The sequence below is a fragment of the Coffea arabica genome, chromosome 1e, assembly GCF_036785885.1.
Source record: "Coffea arabica cultivar ET-39 chromosome 1e, Coffea Arabica ET-39 HiFi, whole genome shotgun sequence".
NCBI classification, from domain to species: domain Eukaryota; kingdom Viridiplantae; phylum Streptophyta; class Magnoliopsida; order Gentianales; family Rubiaceae; genus Coffea; species Coffea arabica.
In genome coordinates this window covers 39,070,237-39,092,964 of record NC_092311.1, presented here as the reverse complement: position 1 = coordinate 39,092,964, position 22,728 = coordinate 39,070,237, and the positions used below count along the sequence as shown (strand labels likewise).

Below are 22,728 nucleotides of genomic sequence, written 5' to 3'. Positions count from 1 at the left end.
ACAAAAATAATGATTTTCTAGAAAATATATATATCGACAGAAATTTTGTGTGTATCTAATAAATATAAATCAATTGTGCCACTTTGATTAGCTTCCATTAATACGATCAATGGTTTTTAAAAATATAGGATAATTTCCCTCTATTTAAAAAATGTAACTTCCATAATATTTGTTAACTACTGAATTATTAATTTAAAGGTTTTGCATTTTAAGATTGAGCAACATAACATAAATGTGGTCAATACAAAGTGATAATTAATTGTGTGCCCTTTTATATATATATATATATATATATATATATATATATATATATATATATATATTCATTTTTTGCAAAATATATATATCTACAGAAATATTGATTATAAGTATAAATCAATTGTGCGCTTCATATTAGCTTGCATTAATACGACTAATTGTTTTTTAAAATATAGGATATTTTTTGTAAATTTAAAAAATGTTACTTCGATAATATTTCAAAAATTAAAAAATTAGAAAATATACCACTTAAAACCAAAATAAAAAGACAAAATTTTCTCTAAAACTATAATAAAGATAACCAAACTACTAGAAATTTACATACAAAGACTTAAAACCACACCCCTATATATATATATAGACAAAAATATACATGATGCAACTCAAAAAAAAAAATCATATTGACACATGAATCACAAGACAAATAGGAATGCCACAAATACAACAAACAAACAAAACTAGAAAAGATAGACATGCTAAAACAATATTAAACAATCATAAAAGCTCAAATAAAATATTGAATATACATATATATATATACCCACATATAAATAAATAAATAATAAAAATATAACAAACAAACAAAACCACAAAATATATAAACACTAAAAAAATTAAACCACTATGTCACGTAAAATAAAATACTAAACACACACACACACACACATATATATATACACATACATATTACAAAATATATTGTATGTGTATATCTATATATTAATACAAAATTCACTACAACTTTGAGTAACCTAAAATAAGTCACATAAACATCAAACAATAAATATTTAAAAATTCTACTGCAAATTATAGTGATTAAACTCTATAATTTTCATGTGCAATCATTTCTATTTCTTATAAAAAAAATTTATACACATCACCTTACTTTCAATAATATCCATTTATCAATAAACTATTAATATAAAATCTCCTAGCTCTCAAAATTAATATTATTCTTTACTTATTCAGATTCTATTAATTAAAAAAAATACAACTTCCATCTATTTCAATCACATTCATTCAGAACTACTAAATCAATATCATTTTTACTTATCGAAAAAAACCTACTTAATTAATAAACACATATTTTACCAAGCTATAATATCAAATTATTAATTTATCTCATCACACAACACCAAAACTATATCAAAATTTGCCAAAAAAAATATCTATTATCCATTTAATTTTTAACAAACTTCTCATTCTTTTATATCCTTTCCATAGACTTTTCCACTGCAACAATGCACACTCTCATCCTAGCTATCCAAATTATGAAAATATCATCATCCTAAAATACATAAACTACCAATGCCCAAAGAACAATAAATTATAACACTCTTAATGTAATTCTCCACCTAATTTTTCATCCTATCAACTTTAAAAAATAATATTTATTCCATTAATTTAGATAATATTTACTTATCACTAAATTAAAATCAAAAAACAAAATTTTTTGAAACCAATATTACCTATAAAATTTTCAGATCATATTAATTTTAAAAAACACAATACAAATCACATCAATTTTACTATATCTATTCATAAATGAATCAATCCAATGTATCACTCTTCTATCTACTATTCCAATTCTATTATCATACAAAATACTCTAAGTCTATGTTAGTAAATAAATCTTATATTACCCCAAGATACTCAATAATGGACATCCCGCGGAACCGCGGGACACCCAGCCTAGTACATTTTAAAGTCTCATCATATACAAAACATTGTGAATCTTTGCTGATGTTGGTATGGTATGATTGGGCCAAAAAAAATGTCAAACTCTACATAAGATAACTTTTCTTTCTATCTGAAATTTAAGCTATTAATTAACATAGGGACCTTTACATTATTTATTTCACAGGCAAAAACCTTAGCGGCCACTAAACTGTTGGTCAGATCATGTTTTGGCTATCAAATTATTTTTCATCAGTAATTGGCCACTAAATAACTTAATAAGTAAATCCGTGACCATTTAGTCGATAATTGCTCTTAATCTGTGAAATTAGCTGTACACGTGGCAAAGTTCGAGATAATTTTGTCCAACAATTACACGACCCTATTTCATAAATTAACTACTAATTTTACAGATTAAGAGTAATTATCGACTAAATGGTCACGAGTTTACTGATTAAGTTGTTTAGTGGCCAATTACTAACGAAAAATAGTTTGATGGCCAAAACATGATCTGACTAATAGTTTAGTAGCCGCTGAGATTTTTTACCCTTTATTTCACTCATCCACGAACCTCTATCACACTGTTTATTTTACACAATTCTCTAGACCTGTTTTCTAAATCGGATCCAGAAGATGCAAAGATGATGATGCCATTAATGAAATCGTCAGGTACTAAATACTCTTAGAAGTTAAAATTGTTATGGTATATTTGATGTTTAGTCTTCTTTCAATAACTATTTTGTTCAACTCATTGTGCACTTACTACGAAAGCAAGACATCAAACCAGACCAACAAATAATTCATTCATGCTATTTTCAAGAAGGTATAATATTTTGTGATTTCTTCATATGCATGGAAATTTAGTTTCTCCATTAGCTTTGTGTGTTATTATTTTTCTTTAACTTTCCACTTTTGTTCATTAGGCCTTGCTTACACTTCATTTCTTTTTTATAACCTCCCTGCAATTTTTCATATTATCACATAATTTTTCTAAGGTTTCAAAATATCCACATAACCTCTCTATGGTTTTATGTAAAATGAAAAATAAACGGAAAGCACCAAAAGTTACCACAATTGAACCAAACATGCTCCAAAACTACATGTGATAGAATCATAACGTCCACTTAATTCCCCTATACTTTACATAAATATCCACTTTATTATCCCTGCATAATTTTTGCGGCGATTTACACAATTTTCCTATGGTTTTATGCAAGGTAGTTAGACTGTTGTTTGATTTAGTGCTTGAGTAAAGACAATACTAGTACTTTAACTAACGACATTACTGAGATTGCTTTCCATCAAGTTTTCACTTTATGGAAAATTAAAAAAGAGTTATGTGAATATTTTGAAACATTAAAAAGGGTAAGCTCACAATTTTTGAATCCTCAGATGGGTATGTGTAATTTGCCTAAAATAAAGTTGGCCCAAACGAAAATTGAATGAGATAGCATCTAATATTTGACTAAGTTGTTTTAGGCGTTTTAGAACCAAGAAAACCTTTAAGTTGTGACTTTAGAAATTCAGAAATCATTTCTCAACATATAGAAATGAAATATATATATATATATATATATAAGAATGTGCTAACAAAACCAGCTTTTTGAATGTAATAGGGTTCGCTATACTTTCTTCAACTAAGTTGCCTCTAAAATTTCTTCTTTTGAGGCAAAATTTGGCTCTAAAATTTAAACTGGAGGTTATTTTGGGTGAAAAACTTTTTTGAGTACTCTATCTTATTTTGTAGAGTACATGAATCCTAGCTTATCCTAAGTTCAAAAAAAAATTCCCAAAAATCATCTCTCCAAGTGCTGTAAAAAAAACTCCCTTTTTTTAAGTCATACACAAACTAAAAAAGGAAAATACATAAATAAAAGTAGCCTCTTAGCAACCTAATAGCACAAACGTCTAAAACTAATTTTTTTTTTATCAAATATTTGCAAAAGTGATATCACTGAAGTTTGACAACATCCATCAACCACTGAATTTGAATAATGCTTTTTCTTAGCAATCATAGCAATCATGCATGCACGAATCCTTGTGCGTTTGGTTGGAGATTATTTAAAATATTATAATATTTTTTATAATGCGCTGTATATGAGATAAAAATAATTTAAAAAATAAAAAATTAATAAAAAAAATATAAACCAAAATTTTAAATTTAAAACTTTTAATCTACATTAAAAAAAATTATATTAAAAAATATATTTATGATTCGAACAAATAATTTTTTATCAAATAAATCTTATCCAAATACACCATAATGTTTGTCTTTTCAAGCAAAGTTGGTCCTCCGGGTCCCTAAAAAAGTGGAAAATCTGGCCGCCTATTGTTTTTTGTTTTTTTTTTTTGTTTTTTATATAACTTCCTACACTACACTATTGGCCGGCGGTCAGCCTATTGGCTTCCCAAAAAGTCGTATCATTCCTGTACTAGATAAAGAACTGTGCTCTGTTTTTTTCGGTACTGCTGGTTTCAGTCTCCAACTTCTTTGGCTTGCCTACTTTTTCCAGTCCCCGCGGAGCGTTTCTCACACCATCAATGACTTTGGTGCCATACTATCTTTATCACTCATGTCCACTCGTGCATCTTCTGTTTTTAAGCTTTATTAATGCTTCTAGCAAGCATTTGCGATTGTCAATCAGCCGACCAGCAGATGTTTCATGATTTCATATTATAAGATGCCTGAGATTAATTCTTGGGGGTTTTAGTATGAACCCATTTCAAGAATTCTAGACTTTCTTGAAGCTGCCAACAACATATTTGCTGGCCTGTTTCTATTTCACATGTAAAGAAAGTTCCAATCTTCCAGGACTTTTAAGGTTATGTATATTAATTGTCACCAACAATTTTTCATGATTTGACACTTTTAACATGTCTGAGGTTAGTTCTTGGCGTTTTTAATGTGAACCCATTTAAGAATTCTAGACTTTCTTGAAGCTGCCAACAACAAATTTATTGGGCTGTTTCTATTTCACATATCCAATCTTGTAGGACTTTTAGAGGTCATGCAAAGGAATTGTCTGATGGAATTTAAGTATAATTGTCAGTCAATTTCAGCCTCTTTGGAGAAAAATCTTGCTTTCGAATGTGGAATGGGTAGTACATGCAATTTTGATGTTGCTGGCCACAGCCCTTCAATTGGATCAAGTTTTCCTGTTAATGCAGCAGCTCAGCCTGAAGGGGACAGTTCATTGCCAGTTGACCACTTTGATGGGGTATTCAAGTACCTGAATCAAATGCTGATGGAGGAAGATTTGGAGCAGAGGCCTTGCATGTATCAAGATCTTTTGGCTTTACAAGCTGCTGAGAAATCCTTCCATGATGCCCTTACAGGTACGAGTGTAATGAAACTGAATTGAGCGCGAGTACACTTACTCTCCTACACAGTTAAGCACTTTGAATTTCTTCCTATAAATCTTTAAATTTCTTCTTCAAGAAAATTGTGGCAGTTTACAAAATTCAGGCTTAAACAGTCCACTTAGGACTTGTATGCCAGCACTATGAGGGTTTCTGGTTTTTGGACCAAGATTTGAGCCTCTTTGATTCCTGATCGAAGTAAATTTGAGCTTTATTCCTGTGAAGTTGTCAGTATGTTATTTTTTTACCATCAAATCACTTTCTAATAAGGATGTTAGTTGTTTAGGTGACATTTGAACTAGTACAAGTCAGGATTTAGATTCATCTGGCACTAGTAAAATCCGGTTTGTATACGAAATTCAAGTGGAGAGCAGGGTACAATGAATCACATTTTTTCAAACATTAACTGTCTCCCATCTTTGTCTTGAATGTAAAGGAGCGGATTTCAATGTGGTGGCTAACAAAGAAGAGAAAAAGAGGGACGATTTTGATAATGGTTCAAGGAGAAGGAGAAATCATGACAGAGAAGATAGTGAACATGGAGAAGGGAGGAGCAGCAAGCTATTTGCAAGTCATAATGAGGAAGGTATGCCTGAAAATGAAGCAGCTGAGGAGATGTATGATAAGGCGCTACTTTGCCCTAAGAGGAATCCTGGTTTTTATGATGATTCTTCAACTTGTGACTCTGATGATCCAACACCAGAAAGTAAATGGTGGAACTATCAGAAGGTTGGGATAAAGCCGGAGTCGAAACGAGGGAGGCCGAGAGCTGGTGAGAAGAAAATTTATATAAGGGAACTAGTTGATTTAAGTAGCCTCCTAACTCAGTCTGCACAAGCTGTAGCAGATTATGATAACAAGACCGCCCAAGAATTGCTCAACCAGATTAGGGAGCATTCATCTCCTTGTGGTGATGCTACTGGAAGATTGGCACATTACTTTGCTAATGCCCTTGAGGCACGTATATCTGGTATGGGAACCACATTATATACATCCTTCACTAGTAGGAAAGTGTCTGCTGGAGATGTACTCAAAGCTTATCAAGCATACATTTTGGCGTGCCCTTTCAAGAGAATGTCAAACATCTTTGCTGACAAGTCAATTGGGAGACTAACTAAAGGAGCAAGATGTATTCACATAATTGATTTTGGTATCGCCTATGGGTTTCAATGGCCCTGCTTAATTCAGGGTCTCTCACTCAGACCAGGTGGACCTCCAAAACTTCGCATTACAGGAATAGAACTTCCCCAACCAGGTTTTCAACCAACAGAAAGAGTTGAGGAGACTGGGCGTAGGCTTGCATATTACTGCAAGAAATTCAATGTCCCTTTTGAATATCATGCCATAGCAAAAAGGTGGGAAACCATCCAACTGGAGGATCTGAAGATTGGCAAAGGTGAAACGATTGTAGTTAATTGCTTGTACAGGCTAAGACATATTCCAGATGAGACAGCAGAAGGCAGCACAGCCAGGGACGATGTTCTGAACTTGATCAAGAAAATAAATCCTGATTTTTTTGTCCATGGAGTCACTAATGGAACATACAATGTCCCATTTTTCGTTACGCGCTTTCGAGAGGCACTACATCATTTCTCTTCTCTGTTTGATATGCTTGAGAAGACCGTACCGCAAAGTGATCAGGATAGAATGCTGTTCGAGAAAGAAGTCCTTGGAAGGGACTCTATGAATGTTATAGCATGTGAAGGTTCTCAAAGGATTGAAAGGCCTGAAACATACAAGCAATGGCACGTTAGGAATCAGAGGGCTGGGTTTAGTCAGCTCCCACTGAACCAGGATATTGTAAGAGAAGTTAGGGCCAAGGTGAAATTGCAGTACCACAAAGATTTTCTGGTTGATGAAGATGGACACTGGATACTACAAGGTTGGAAAGGACGAGTTTTTTATGCACTCTCTTGTTGGAAGCCTATTCAAGACTGACACAAAAAAAAAGGAAAAAGCAAAAAAAAAGCTATTCTTGTTTCTGCAGAGGAATGAACTCCAATACAGTTTTGGCACCTGAGCAAAAAGTAACTTGTTTTCAACCAGTCAAGGATTTGGGAGATAGTGCAAGTGTCTTTTCTTCTAAACTCCTTGGTGTCTTTGAATAATGTTGCACTAGTCAAAAAGTCTGTCATGTCTTGCAGAAACTTCTTACTTCTTTATGGTCCATCCGTGGGACGACAGATGTTGTTTACCATCTTGTATCTGCAAAGTTTCTACCAGAACTGCAATGGTCGCGAAATGGAAAAGAATTCTTACTAACTGCTTTTCCCAATGCATGATAAATTTTCTTGCGCATGACAGGAAGTCTATCATGTATTGCCAAAAAGATGTCTATCATGTATTCCCAAAACTTCTTACTTTAAATGGACCATCGGTCTGTGCGATCATAGCTGTTGGTTTAACCATCTTCTATCTATAAACTTTCTATTATAATTGTACTGGCTGCGAAATAGGAAAGAGTTCCTACAAACTACTGCTTTTTCCAATAGCTTTCTAGTTTGGGATAATTTCATAAACCTCCCTTGAAGTTTTTAACAATTTCATTTAGCTCTCTTGAAGTTTTAAAAATTACACATACCTCCCTCGTCATTTAAAATTATAATACTACCCTTAATATTTTAATGAAGTTCCTTTGTTTGGTATGTTTACATTTAAAATGACTTTTAAAATTAATTTTTCATTCTTTTTCCTTCTTATTCATTTTTTTAAATTTTTTGCCAATAAAACTGTAAAATTATTAATATTACCTCTAGTTTCTATTGTAACCAACTGCTGAACTAGTGATTTTTTGGATCAGTTAACTTTATATGCAATCAAATATTTTTGCTAATCTTTGTTTTCTATTTTTTGGTAGTAAAATTAACAATAAATCAAAAAGAAATGGCTCAAAACCATTACTAAATTATTATAATCACTCTACATTCATAAATTCTAAATAAATTATTTCAACATTTTCTTTTCTATCTTATACATCTAAATCCATAATAAAATACCATCAAAAGTATCCCATCATAGCGATAAAATTATTATTATTATTATAGTTGTTTATCAAATAATAGTTATGGACATGAAAAATTTGGCACATTTTCCTTATAATTATACTAGATAATTTTATAATTATATAGGGAAAGTAAATTAAAACCCATTACATAAGGGTATTTTTGGGTATTCACTTAAAAATTTGACCAAATCAATATTATTTTAAGGTTTTGTTACTAAAACTATCAAATCAAGGGAGGTAAGTGTAATTTTTTAAATCTCAGGGGAGCTCAGTGAAATTGTTAGAAACCCAGGAGGGGTTTCTGAAATTATCCCTTCTAGTTTCTACTACTTGCTTCCTTGGAGCAAAACATGTGCTAGGGGTTATTGCTGATGATAAACAGTTCTATAATTGTACAAGTGTAAGATTTCAGAGATGTCATTCAGCATGGTTACGTATGTTTTAACTGGATAGTTTAAGCATCAACCATCTTGACAACAACACAATCCGTCACTAATGCTGATTCCGCTCAGATCAGACCACTACTATCTTAGGCCTTGGATAGCCCTGCTACCCTTTTTTAAGCGACACTCATAATTGAGTTACTTTGTAAATAGTTGAAGAAACTGTAAGAATTAGAAAACTTTTGGTCCGCTTAATCAATGTAATTAAGGATGACACTTCGTTTAGCTGTCGTGGTTATACAAACATATTAGTTACACCAATTCATATAATTAAGAGGTGGCTGCTGCTACTGTTTCAAAGCATGCCTGGTGGCGTATCGTTGTCAATGACCAACATTGAGTCATTGTCAAGTTACTTGATAATGTATCATGCTGACATTCATATAAGAAGTCATGCAGTATTCGATAATCAAATGGTTTGGGTTGAATCTGTGGGATTTGATGAATACAAATTTTTGGGAAAATCTATTCCTGTCCATTCTGTCGCATTTGGAGCGAATCTTGCACATGACATTTGTCCTTAATTTATGAGGTCATGCTACGAAAATGATCAGTCTCTATGTTCAATCAATATCTTATACAAGTCACCTATGTTTCAAAGAAAATAGGCTTAAAATAAGTAGTACCAGAAAGATTTCAAACTCAGAAAGAGGCTAATCTTCTTTCCTGGTTCTGTATCAGACAGATAAGCACACGTCCCAAAAACATCTTATGTCACTAGTAACTAATAAGTGGGGTAAGTTAAAATTTACTTTAATATTAAGGCCTGTTTTAACCGCTTTAGGTGGAAGATTTGCATTATTGGAGAATCATTTAAACAATAATATTCTGGTAAAAAGAAGCTTTTGCATTATTGAAGTTGCTGATGATATTGATTAAAGTAATCTATCAACTGTTTAGTCCATTTCTCAGGGAGTATCTTTCGGTGCACTATCCATGTACAAGAAATGTGTAAAATATTTCGGTGCACTATCCACGTATAAGAAATGTGTATCTGTTGGTGCACAATCCAGCAAAAAGGTAGAGAGTTAAGAGGAATTCAAGGAGGTCTAAATACAAAGAATGGTATCTTTAAAGAAGATATAGAGAGGACTTTATGCTCTAATATATTACAGCAGCTTCGTACTTTTGATCATTTCCTCCCATGGCAGTTTGGTATTCCGCCCTTTGTTTAGTGTCCTTCCAAAGTTAACAATCCATCCCGTTTGTTCTCAACCGTCAGAAGTGCACTTGAGAAATTTGGTGCCAGGACTTTCTTGTAGTTTTTGTATTTACAAAGTAATAGTAGTACAAGTTTTTCAAAGTTCAAATCTCTGTGTTTTAAAATTCTGACTCAATTCTTGTGTTAATTGTGTCTTGATGGATACCCTTTTTCGAGCTGATGGTTACTCCAATTTTGGGAATGAATTCCTACAGCCTGACTTTGATTCACAGCATTCACTGTCTGAAGGAAATCTTGTGAATGATTGCCAACTTGATCACCTGCTCAACAATGTCACAGGCCCTTCAAATTTGTCATCACTCCCTGATGATATCAGTGCAACTCAATGTGAACTGGAGGATTGTACAGTTGAACGCGATTACTTTGATGGGGTCTTCAAGTATCTGCAACAGATGCTTATGGACGAGGAGGACTTGGTGGATAAGCATTGTATGTTACAGGACTGCTTGGCTTTCCAATCTGCTGAGAAATCCTTCTATGAAGTTCTAAATGAGAACCACCCTTCTTCCCTTGGCAGCTCTCCAAGCGCACTAGACAATTTTGCTGAAATCTGGCCTAATGATGTGAATGATCCTGTTGTTTCTCATCACACCTTTCAGTCGAATTTTCAGCTAACCACCCCTGCTGAAAGTTCAGATCTTAGTGTTCATTGCCTAGTGGACCCTTGTCTTAGTCCTTCCCAGACTCTACAATCCTCTACTGAAATGAATAGCACTGTAGTTGCTGCTGGGGAGAAATCATCAAATGATCGGTCCAAGAAGAAGAACGCTAGACGTGATCCTGAAGGTGGTGATCACGACAAAGATGAGCGTCCTAGCAAGCAGCTAGCAAGTCACACGGATGAAATTGATAATATGGAGGATTATGATGATGCACTGCTCTGTCCTGCCAGAAACCCCAACTTTTATGGTGAATCTCCAGCAAGAGGTGGAACAGAATGTCCAGAGATTGAGGGAAGAAAGAAACAGCAATACGTTCCACCAACAACAGCCAAAAGAGGAAGGCCACGTGCAAGTCAGAAGCAAGACAGCATAAGGGAAGTAGTTGATCTAAGGGACCTTCTAACCAGATGTGCACAGGCGACTGCAAGCTATGATAGTTGGATTGCAAATGAATTGCTGAAACAAATTAGGCAGCACTCTTCTCCTTATGGCGATCCTACTGAGAGATTGGCTCATTGTTTTGCCAATGCTCTCGAGGCACGTATTGCAGGGACGGGGGCAGCACTCTATTCAGCATTGACTGCTAAGAGAACACCAGCTGCAGATGTTCTTAGAGCTTATCAGGCTTATATGGAAATTTGCCCATTCCAAAGAATGTCTAACGCTTTTGCTAACAAGTCTATTGGCAGACTAACATGCAAAGTAACAAGGATTCACATCATTGATTTTGGTATACTATATGGTTTCCAATGGCCATGTTTCATTCAGGGAATCTCCCTTAGGCCTGGAGGGCCACCGAAGCTCAGAATCACCGGGATTGATCTTCCACAACCAGGTTTTCGGCCAGCAGAGAGAATAGAGGAGACAGGACGTCGCCTAGAAAATTATGCCAAGAGATTTAGCGTCCCTTTTGAGTTCAATGCCATCGCAAAAAGATGGGATACTATTACTACAGAGGATCTTATAATTGACAAGGATGAAATACTAGTCGTTAATTGTTTGTACAGGCTAAGAAATGTGCCTGATGAGACCGTAGTACCGAGCAGCCCGAGGGACGCTGTAATGAACTTGATCAGAAAAATCAACCCTGATATGTTTGTCCATGGAGTTCTTAATGGGATGTACAGTGCACCATTCTTCCTCACACGGTTCAAAGAGGCTCTATACCACTTCTCTTCTCTGTTTGATATGTTTGAGGCCACGCTACCGCGCGAAGATCTAAACAGGTCAATGTTCGAGAGAGAGGTCATTGGAAGGGATGTGATGAATGTTATAGCTTGTGAAGGTACTGAAAGAGTTGAAAGGCCAGAAACATACAAGCAGTGGCAGGTTCGGAATCAGAGAGCTGGATTCAGGCAGCTTCCCTTGAACAAAGAAATCATTAGAGAAGTCAGGGCTAAAGTGAAATCATCTTACAACAGACATTTTCTGGTGGATGAAGATAGTGATTGGATGCTGCAGGGCTGGAAGGGTAGAGTCATCTATGCTCTCTCTTGTTGGAAACCTGCAGGCTTATAAGTTGATGTAATTGGAACCACTTTTCTTAGGGAGGATTGCTTGACAACAACTAGTGATTTTCTAACTTTTTTACTTATTCTGGTTTTGCATGGTTCTCAATGTTTGTTGTAGGATTTGGTTCATTGCATAGTTCTCAAAATAAAAACTTGCGAAAAACAGAAAATGAATTCTGCTCCATTAACATCCATAGCACTCAAAAACAGCAACACGAGGCATGTTTATCAGCCTATCACATGCCAAATATGCCACAGAAACTTCTTGATTCTTGCTTCTTTTCACGATAGGAAAAATGGTAAGAATTACTATATGTGATTTTCTTGTAATTGAAAAACTGTAACACGCAGAATTCCAGTTACCATTTATGGTTTCATACTTACAAATTATGCATAATTAGGAGATGAAGAAAAAGGAAATCTTGTGAATATTTCAAGAATGAAGAGTCTTATCTCCATAAAAATCTGTAAACCAGTACTGTATCATTGCTGTTCGTATTAACACTTTATCTCATGTTTATCCCTTAGATTTCAGATCAATTTAGGGAGCTTTCAACCATATCTTTATGTTGGCCTCCTTGACTAGCTGCCTGTGGCTGCTTTTGGACTCTCTCTTCAACTGTTTCGAACGTCATGCAATTTAAATAAACAATTGAATCCTACTGAAAAATCCTCAAATTCTTAACACGCATGCATCTTACTCTTTAAGTTTTCATTCTTTTACTTTAACAATTTGTGAATCTAACATCACTTTTTCGCTATACATTTACAAAAATATGAGAAATTATGGAATACCATCATAATTTGTAGGATAGCACCATAACAGGTGGTTAGTCCAATGAGGGGGAAACTATGAAGCGTATAATTGACAACTAAGACAATGCACTAGTATTAATTATCCACGATCAAGTAAATATGGTCTCTCATTCTTTGTAACTATTAGTTGGTATTGAATAATTGATATTAGTGCAATGCATGGTACACCCTGTGGTGCATACAGTTCCCCTCATATTTTCTAATTTATAGATTCTTCATTAAAATGAGGTATACATAGTGTTCCCATCAGCCCAGAAATTTTGAAAATAAGATTTAGATTACATCATGTGATTTTAAAGTAGACATGTAGAGCCCTTGTGAAAATACTAAATATCACATTCTTATTGTAAAATTGTATTTTCTTTTTGAAAAATAAAATTGTGTTAGTTATTTGTGATGAATTACAACATGGGATAATTTCAGTAACCTCCCTTGAGGTTTTCGACAATTTCCCTCGGCTCCCCTAAGGTTTCAATAATTACATAGGCCTCCCTTGGTCTAATCAAATGACTAAAATGTCCTCCACTTATTAGTTAATTCATAAAAGGACATTTAAAATAAAAAAATACTTCTTATTATTCTATTTGTCATTTTCTAATTTCAAAAAACAATCTCCATCAATTTTTTAATTTTCATCTCTTCCTTGCTCCCTCCCCCCTTCCATATTCTTCTACCTTTTTCTCCTACAACCGCTTCTTCCTCTCACCAAATATTGCGCTCCATTATTACCGACCACATCACTATCAATTTTTTACCATCTCCAAAATTTATCTGTATTTTTTGTCTTCTTGTCTCTTTCTTACTATAAAAATTTTAGATCCTTTATTTTTTTTCTAATAGTTTTACTCTTTGCAAATGTTAGCCAATTGAAGTTACCAAATTAATAAGGTGTAGACTGTTGCTTTTATTGTCAAACTAGAGAAAAATGAAAAAGGTGGCAATGATATAGGGAAAAAAATGAAATTGAGAGTTGGAACATACATAAGTGACTATTATGTTTGTCAAGCAAAAAAGTCTAGCAATTACTCGTTGGTTCTCTCTTTTTATTTACCTATTAATTGTGGTTTTACTATAAAAGTAAAATTTTGTCTCTATTTCTAAGAGTGCTATAACAATGATGAATTATGTTCTTAGGGACATGGAGGCATTTCTTAGTTGGATTAATCTTTTATACAGTGACAGTGTATATACTATCACTGTTGGATGCATGACAACTAATCTGAACTTAAATTTAAAATTCAAAATTTACTCATATATTATATATCCATCCAGTTGTGATAATGTTAGTGTATATAAGATTTACTCTTCTTAGTTTAGTATCGGTAATGGTAGTAGTGAGTTGCATTAGATAAGAAGTAGCAAGTAATGAATTTTGAGATGAATTAGAGTCGCTGGACTTTGTTTGTTTTAGTAAGTATGACACATATAAGAAATTAAAGATTAAAATCTTGTTTTGTTTTGTCTTGTTCTCTGAAAAAAGATATTTTAGGGTATTCGTGAAAAATTATAGGCTATTAGATCTATTTTGTTATATAAGCCTCAAAAGCAATGGAGGTAAGTATAATTTTTGAAACTTGAAGGAGCTCTCTGTAATTGTTGGGAACGAGATTTTTGAAATTATCCCTTGTAACGTGCTTAAAAAATTGTATAGTATTCCAAAATCGGATGCACAACATGCCGACAATGATGAATTATAAAACATTGTTTAAAAAATTGTACACTATTCCAAAATCGATTGCACAACATATTGATAATAATTAATACCCTTCTCCTATAAGAATCAATCAATGACATCGGCAATCTTGAAAAATTCATGATTCAAATTTTGGGAACAAAGCAGAAATTCAATGTGTACGGATCAAAGATCACGACGTAATTAATAGGAGTATAAATGTCCAATTAATTACAAATTATTGAATAACACTAATAGGAGTATCAATTTGCAATTAACAGCCGTTTCTGGCCCTCTCCCTCCGTATTGAATGGCGGCTATTAGGTCCAACGTAGTCGGCGCGTGGCGCGCATGCGTCTAAGCAGAAGATCTAGCAGCCACATAAATCCCTATTCCTAAACTATAAATAACAGAAATTTCTTCAAAAATTCCCCAAATTATACACCAAAGAAATTTATAATACACAAGAGAGAGAGAGAGAGGAGAGAGAGAGAGAGAGAAGAAATTTCTTGGTCCTAGTAGAAAAGTTCCGATCTTTTTATCTGTCTGTCTGAACTCTGAAACCAAAAGAAGAAGAAGACTATCATCGCTAGCTGAGCCTGCCATGGCTTCTCTTCTTGCAAATGGAATTTCTAGCTTTTCTCCACAATCCCTTGCAGAACCACCAAAGATTTCAAAAGGGTTTCTGTTTCGGATCCCAAAATTGTCCCCAAATCATGTAAAGGTTCAGCAAAGTTCAAGAATGGTCAGAATTAGAGCTGATGTGAGCTATGAGCCAAAGACCACCATGGATGCTCCAGGTAAAGATTCCTCTACTTCAACCTCATCTGATGAAGATGACCCACTTCAGAAATTCTTGAGAAGAGAATATAAATGGGGTTTTAGTCAAGAAATAGATTCATTTTCAATTCCGAAAGGGCTATCGGAGGAAACTATTAGGTTGATTTCTTCAAGGAAAAAAGAACCTGATTGGATGCTTGAGTTTAGATTGAAGTCTTATGATAAATTTGGTAGGATGAAGGAGCCTAAGTGGTCTGATAATAAATACGCTCCGATTGATTTTCAAGATATCTGTTATTATTCTGAGCCCAAAAAGAAACCAACTTTGAACAGTCTTGATGAGGCTGACCCTGAGCTTATTAGGTACTTTGATAGATTGGGTGTGCCTTTGAATGAAAGGAATAGATTGGCTAATGTTGCTGTGGATGCTGTATTGGATAGTGTTTCTATTGCCACTACTCATAGGAAGACATTAGAGAAGGCTGGTGTGATATTTTGCTCTATTTCTGAGGCTATTAAGGAGTATCCTGATTTGGTTAGGAAGTATTTGGGGAGAGTCGTGCCTCCAGATGATAATTTTTATGCTTCTCTGAATTCAGCTGTTTTTAGTGATGGATCATTTGTGTACGTGCCAAAAAACACTAGATGTCCGATGCAGATATCTACGTACTTTAGGATAAATGCAATGGAAACAGGGCAGTTTGAGAGAACGTTGATTGTTGCAGATGAAGGGAGTTTTGTGGAGTATTTGGAGGGCTGTACAGCTCCTTCTTATGATACGAATCAATTACATGCTGCTGTTGTCGAGTTGTATTGTCATGAGGGCGCAGAGATTAAGTATTCCACGGTGCAGAATTGGTATGCGGGTGATGAAGAAGGGAAAGGTGGCATATTTAATTTTGTTACCAAGAGGGGACTTTGTGCAGGGGCTCGCTCAAAGATTTCGTGGACACAAGTGGAGACGGGGTCAGCAATTACTTGGAAGTATCCCAGTGTTGTTTTAGAGGGAGATGAATCAGTGGGTGAGTTTTATTCTGTGGCATTAACCAATAACTATCAGCAGGCAGATACGGGGACTAAGATGATACACAAAGGGAAGAATACTAGGAGTAGGATAATTTCCAAAGGTATTTCTGCTGGAAATTCAAGAAACTGTTATCGAGGTCTGGTTCAGGTTATGTCAAATGCAGATAATGCAAGAAACTCCTCGCAATGTGACTCAATGCTTATTGGTGATAATGCAGCTGCTAACACATATCCCTACATCCAGGTAATGTTCATTAAATTTCTGGCTTGATATTTGCTTCTCCTTTTTGTCTTTTTGGTTTTCTGAATTGTTTGATGTCAGCTTAACTTAACTCCATTGAAAACCCACACAAGTTGGGGATAGGTACATGGGTTCTGTTTCTACATTCTGCTCTATGTGTCTTCTTCTCTATTAAATCAAGAGCTGTCATTTTCCATCAATTACTTCTTGCCATGTTGAAATTTAGTCCTCTTTACAGTTAGCTTTACCATCAGCGTAAGTTAAGTTATTTCTATAGTGCTAATCAGCTGGATGTCGCATTGAATATCTTGAAAACATCCTCTTTTTTTTTGTTTAATTTTCTGTGAGTGGTATGTACTATGTAGTGGAAGAGTGACTTCTTATAATTGTAAAATCATGAGAACCAATGTTAAACAGAAAGTACAGGTTACATGCTTGAAAATATGAAGCTTGCTATGTCGAAAGTAAAAGTGATAGTGCATGATATAGAATCATGTTTTCATATTGTACCAGTCGCGTGGGCTGATTAGAGATATAATCTCGTTGTATACGGTGGATTGGTTGATCAAATACTTAAACATTGTATTAAACTACAATTGAGAAGGTAGAAAACAAGATTTGTTTAAGAGTGAGAATGAAATTTCAACCTTGACTTACTTTAAAGTTGAGTAACTTGATGTGCTCATTTTGAAAAATTGAAAAGAAAATATAAAAAAGATCACCTAAATGTTGGTGTGCTATATTTTTACACATGTTATGGAAGTCAGCTTTCATATATCACTCCAGTAGAAATAGTGGATTGGAAAGGAAACAGATGTGGTGCAAACTAGATGATACTATTTTACCTCTAACATACTTTTTTCTGTTTGTGGAGGTGGTTTATGAACTTGTATAGCATTTTCTGGTTAGCATTTAGCCTGGGATGGAGTTTGAAAATAGCTGTTTTTGTGCACTAAGGTTCCTTTTTCTTTTTCTATTTTTGTGTTTTTTCCCATGCTGTTGACAAATATTATCCCGTTATAGATAGATGCAACAAGATGCTTATCGAGTCAACTCAAAATTTTTCCAATCACATCACTAAACATGTGTTATGAGTGATTAGAAAAGCAAAGTTATTTCTTTATCTTCCTTATTAGGGTTTTTTTTGTCTACAAAAGCTATCACTTCCCTCACTGGCCTCTGGTTTACAGTAGTGCTAAGTTGCTAGTGGTACCATCCAGGCTGCTTGACACCATTCTTTTGGTGCTTTTCTGACTGATACTTAAAAAGATATGTAATTCTCTGACCTGTAGATAGATATAGATGTGAATTTACATATGGCTGCTTGTGTGTCCATATGTATGAGTAAGAACACTTGCCTGCACATCTTTATAGCCTTTTTTTGGCAAAATGAGTTCTCTCTTTCTGCCTTTTTAATGTTGGCTTCCTGGTACTTGTCGTAGCTCTGTTCAATGTTTTTGGAGTATGTTAAGTAGACTTGTAATTGGATCATGAATGTAAAGAAGATTAGTGAGATTGCCTAGTCGACAAAAGAAGGTAATGTACTGAGGAGGAGGTGGGAATCTCCTATTTTAGTCAGGTTAGTTTGACTTTTTAATTGTGGAATCAATAACTTAATAATACCAGTCAGTGTAAGTCATCTCTAACTTCTGCTGAGGACCTAGATAACTGCCTAAACTCAAGTCTATCAAACTCAACATCTTCAAAATATGCGAAATTTATGTGTGGCAAATTTCTTCTCAAATGCTTCTGCAGTGACAAAGAGCAGATTTTGCTTTATGATAAAATCCTATTTGACCAGATATTGTTATCACCTGAAAATCCTGAGTCCTAAGTAGGGATGACCGGCCTTAGGTACTGTATTACAACTTGTTACACAATTGGAGCATTACATTTCTTGAATCATTTCAAAGTAGTTTTTTTTTAAAAATTTATTTATCTTGTTACCAAATATTTTTAATGTTGCTAATAAAATCAATCAAAATCTGAATGCCTTGTTGGCAGAAGTTCCTGTTCATTTTCTTTTTCTTTTAATGAAATAGTGGTGGTCTTCATTTAATCTCATCTTGGAAGCAAAAACTGGAAGCTGCAATCTAGATCCTGTCAAATTGTTGCACTCTTTACATGCCTTCTCCTGTCACTGAAAAATTGTAAATTAAAAACTAATAATATAACTCAGTAAAGCCTATTATGCTTTATTTACATTTTTCACCCTAACATGTGGTAGAATAAGCTTTATTTCCTCTTGTTTGTTTCAACTGGAAAAAATTGGTAGTCACTTTTGGCTTGTCACAACTGACTTTGCTAGAGTTTCTCTATCTCTCTATTTAGGGTTTGGGAATCCGATTGGGGGTTGACTGACATTGAACCATGATGATAGCTATAGAAGTTGACAGGAGTGTCACAATCAGCAAATTCAAAAGCAATTTTGATCTGTGTGTACAATTGTTAAGATGTAAATCTTTTGCTTGTTGACATACAGTATCATAAAAAAACTAACCTCCTCCTAGGATTTAAGGATACCAACATCTTCTGAAGACTACTTTCTGTAGTAGCTCCCTTGTGGTTTGCATAGTGCCACTGATCCCTCTTGCAACTGATGGAGTTAGCTTTGCTTCAGACATGACTGTTATGTGATTTTATTTTTATTTTTCTTATTTTTCTCTGGAGTTTCTTCTTTGTTCTGTCTCCAGTCACATACCCAGAGAGTCACCCCGAAACCTCCACATCAGTACCTCAGCTTCCCCAGTTCCCACTTCTATTCCCTTCCCCAGTTCCCTCGAGTCCAGTCCAGCCTTCTATCACCCTGCTGTCCCTTCCCAGTCATTGTGCCCTCCAATACCTCAGGGAAACCCACCCCTCACCAAGATGCGCAATTTAACGCGAAGATCATTTATGTCAGAAATGTTTGAGGTTAAAAATTCAAGTGGATGCTTAGTTGAGTTTGGTTCAAAATGAGGCCTCAGGAATGAAAGGTCAGCTCCTTAAAATTTCTTTTTGGGTTAGGAAAAGAAAATCATGGTTGATGTGTTTTTTAGTGTATATCTGTGTCCTTTTGCATGTCTTTGGCTCTGCTACCATTGTGTTTACTCTGAATTTGTGAGCATTGGTAGATGAATGTTTCTAAAATTTTATCCTAAAAGGATGCAAAGATGACTGAGTCTTGGTGGAGAGCGGAGGAAGGGCAATGAAAGGGCCGTTGAAGGTGGGTTAGTAGAATATGAGGTGAGATGTGAAACCAAAGGAGGAGGGAGAGGATGGACAGGAAGGAGCAAGGGTATAATGGTCATCTACTTTTCCCCAGCTGATTGAAGCAAAGTTTAATTGTCTTGGTATTGGAGGGGAGGTTTGTGGCTATAATCATCAATACAGAAGGGAAGTTGGTAGCACTCTAAAATCTAAAATGGAAGTACTAAAATGTGTAACAGTGTTGGTATTGGAGGGGAGGTCGGTGCAAATAATCATCAAATAAGAAGGGATGTTTGTGGCGATTCAAAAACTATAAAGGAATACTACAAAGGGGAGGTTAGTGTCATTTACTCAAGTCTTTCGATGAGGTTAAATATGCATATATTATGGATAAGCAAGTGAAGTTGTATGACATGAAGAGGACTTTTAATCAAGATAAAGTTGGAGGGAACAATTTTTTTGTCAAGAATATACCACCAAGGAAAAATAATGTTTGATTTAAAGTTTAGGATTCTGATATTTTAAAAAAGCACACAGATTGCTTTGAATTGGGTACTGTGTGACAGATATAATCAGTTATCATCAAAATTAAAGTATCAAGGATTTTAATACTGACAAAAAGGGGTAAAAAAAAAAGATTTTAAAACCTATTTCCAAAATATTATGATCTTGTTTTCATGACTCGTGTGTATAGTAGGCAATTCAAAAAGGAAAATTTGCCCCAAGTGTGAATCACCTGTTGAGATTTTTATACATAATATAGGAACATGCTAGAAAATCTTCCTTAAGTGTGAAGAATTTGGAATGGCCAGTTTCGTTCTGTTATGAAAACATAGATGCTTTTTTTGGAGTGAGTTGGAAGTGACCAGCTATTTTGCAAGAGGGTGGTAACTACCTGAAACTTGGTTTAATAACGAACCAATGGTGACTGTGAAATTTTTCCCATAGAAAACATGCTTCTTTTGATACAGATTATAGAGCTTGAAATGAAAAAGGATTAAAAGCCATGATATAGAATCCATTAAAATACCAAGACTCAAGTTCCCACAAATTTAGGAAAGGATAAACATCAAACTTCACAGTATACCTGAATTTAACCTGAACATCGTATGATATTAAAAGAGACTGTAGGTTGTAAGTGTTGAATATCATGCTTCAGAATGAGATTACCCTATAATGGAAGCATCTTGAAGCATAATGAGTAAAATTAGTTGTAACTGAAACATGTTTTTGATGCCCCCAGAAATTATAATAGAAAACACAGTTTGCTAGAAAGAAGGGTCACTTTTGTTATTCTTCACATTGGCTGGTTGAGGGGAAAAAATTCAAGAGAGAGAGAGAGAGGTAGTCTGTAATCTAACATAACATGGAGCACTAATAGCAGCAATTGTACTCTCAATGAAGATGCTGATGTGGAGACATATGAAGGGGACGGGGGAGGAGGGAGGGTGAGATATATCCTTTTTCTTTTCGTTTAGAATAGTAGCTATGAGTAAGTATTTTATTATTTTTTATTATGTCTGATTGCCATGGATTATCCAGGGATGTTTATCTAGAGATTGGTATTCTTGAGCTCAAGTTTGATTAGGATTGGTATCAAGCAGCTCAAGCTTGAGCTTGAGCTCTCGAAAAATCAACCAAAGATTTCCTAATTCGGGTGAGCTACTCAAAAGAGTAGCTTGGTCCCAGTTCAGTCCTGGAGTGGCATGGCAGTTTGTTTGTGTCTTGTATTGGAATTTTTTCATCTTCTTCCCCCTTTTTTCTTTTAAATTTTTTGGTCAACGCAGCACCATTTGAACTTTAGAATAGTCTTTTGAATTATTTGATTTCACATTTTGACAGACAAAGAATCCCGGTGCCCGCATTGAGCATGAAGCAACAACATCCAAAATTGGTGAAGATCAGCTGTTCTACTTTCAGCAAAGAGGAATTGAATATGAGAAAGCAATGGCAGCAATGATTTCTGGATTCTGTCGTGATGTTTTCAATGAGCTACCTGACGAATTTGGCGCAGAGGTGAACCAGCTGATGAGTTTGAAGCTTGAAGGATCTGTTGGTTAGGAAGCAAGCATGAGAGTGTAAATAATTCAGCTTATGTCAAGGAAACTGCAAGTTCACATAGATGTGTTGTCATATGTTTTCTGAATATTTACCTCATAAGTTTTATGTAATCGTTAGAAAGCCACATTGTATACACGTTCTGTATATGCGTGCTCTGCAATAGTGTTGTAGACCAGGTTTGTTCAAGAAAATTTTCATCCCAAATAATGGGAGGGGTCAATGCAAAACGAATTGTAGAAGAATAAAAAGATGTCATCTCAATCATAGAAGAATGTAGTGCCAAAACAAGTTGGTTTAGTTCGCAAGGATAGATCATTTCTTCGCAAAAGGTACTATGTTTGAAATTTTGTTGTAGATGTTGGTCGTTAATATGTGAACAGAAATGTCTGACTTGTGGTGGTAACCAGAGTCAAGACCACCCAAGTTCTTGAACATCAAAAAAGCAGAAACTGTAAGAAAAGAGAATCTAAAGTATGCACGGGTTGGATGCAGCAAAGTTTTAAAGATGCGAACTTCCTATGCCAATATGGTTGAGCGTTGTGGCGGTGGATGATATGTAAGTGGGCATGTCTTGACTTGACTTGTGATAATAACATAAACAAAGACTTTCCAAATTTTTGAGCATCAAAAAGAAGAAAATGATAGAAGTTGCACGCAGAAACGTTTACAGATACTCTTTGTTATGTGAATATCCAACTGATCCTATGAAGTTATTCTGACATTAAGTTTTTTTTTTTTTGAAATTAATCTAATGAGAAGCTCTAAAGGAGCTAAATAACCTTCAATCATGCTCTAGAAAATTCTGA

At 34.7% G+C, this 22,728-nt stretch overlaps 3 protein-coding genes across 3 annotated transcripts; all 3 read left to right on the top strand.

Moving 5' to 3' along the window:
* Positions 1 to 4,417: 4,417 nt before the first annotated feature.
* Positions 4,418 to 7,703, top strand: LOC113703551 (scarecrow-like protein 30). Its single transcript, XM_027224953.2, has 2 exons — positions 4,418 to 5,271; positions 5,732 to 7,703. The coding sequence occupies exons 1-2, from the start codon at positions 4,944 to 4,946 to the stop codon at positions 7,231 to 7,233; spliced, it is 1,830 nt and encodes a 609-aa protein (XP_027080754.1). The 5' UTR covers positions 4,418 to 4,943; the 3' UTR covers positions 7,234 to 7,703.
* Positions 7,704 to 9,742: 2,039 nt separating this feature from the next.
* LOC113703543 (scarecrow-like protein 30) lies at positions 9,743 to 12,229 on the top strand. The gene has a single exon (XM_027224941.2). It carries the CDS (start codon positions 10,102 to 10,104, stop codon positions 12,142 to 12,144), a length of 2,043 nt encoding a protein of 680 aa, XP_027080742.1. The 5' UTR covers positions 9,743 to 10,101; the 3' UTR covers positions 12,145 to 12,229.
* Positions 12,230 to 15,036: 2,807 nt separating this feature from the next.
* Positions 15,037 to 22,227, top strand: LOC113703531 (iron-sulfur cluster assembly SufBD family protein ABCI8, chloroplastic). The gene is made up of 2 exons (XM_027224932.2): positions 15,037 to 16,675; positions 21,704 to 22,227. Exons 1-2 carry the CDS (start codon positions 15,230 to 15,232, stop codon positions 21,920 to 21,922), a joined length of 1,665 nt encoding a protein of 554 aa, XP_027080733.1. The 5' UTR covers positions 15,037 to 15,229; the 3' UTR covers positions 21,923 to 22,227.
* Positions 22,228 to 22,728: the final 501 nt, after the last annotated feature.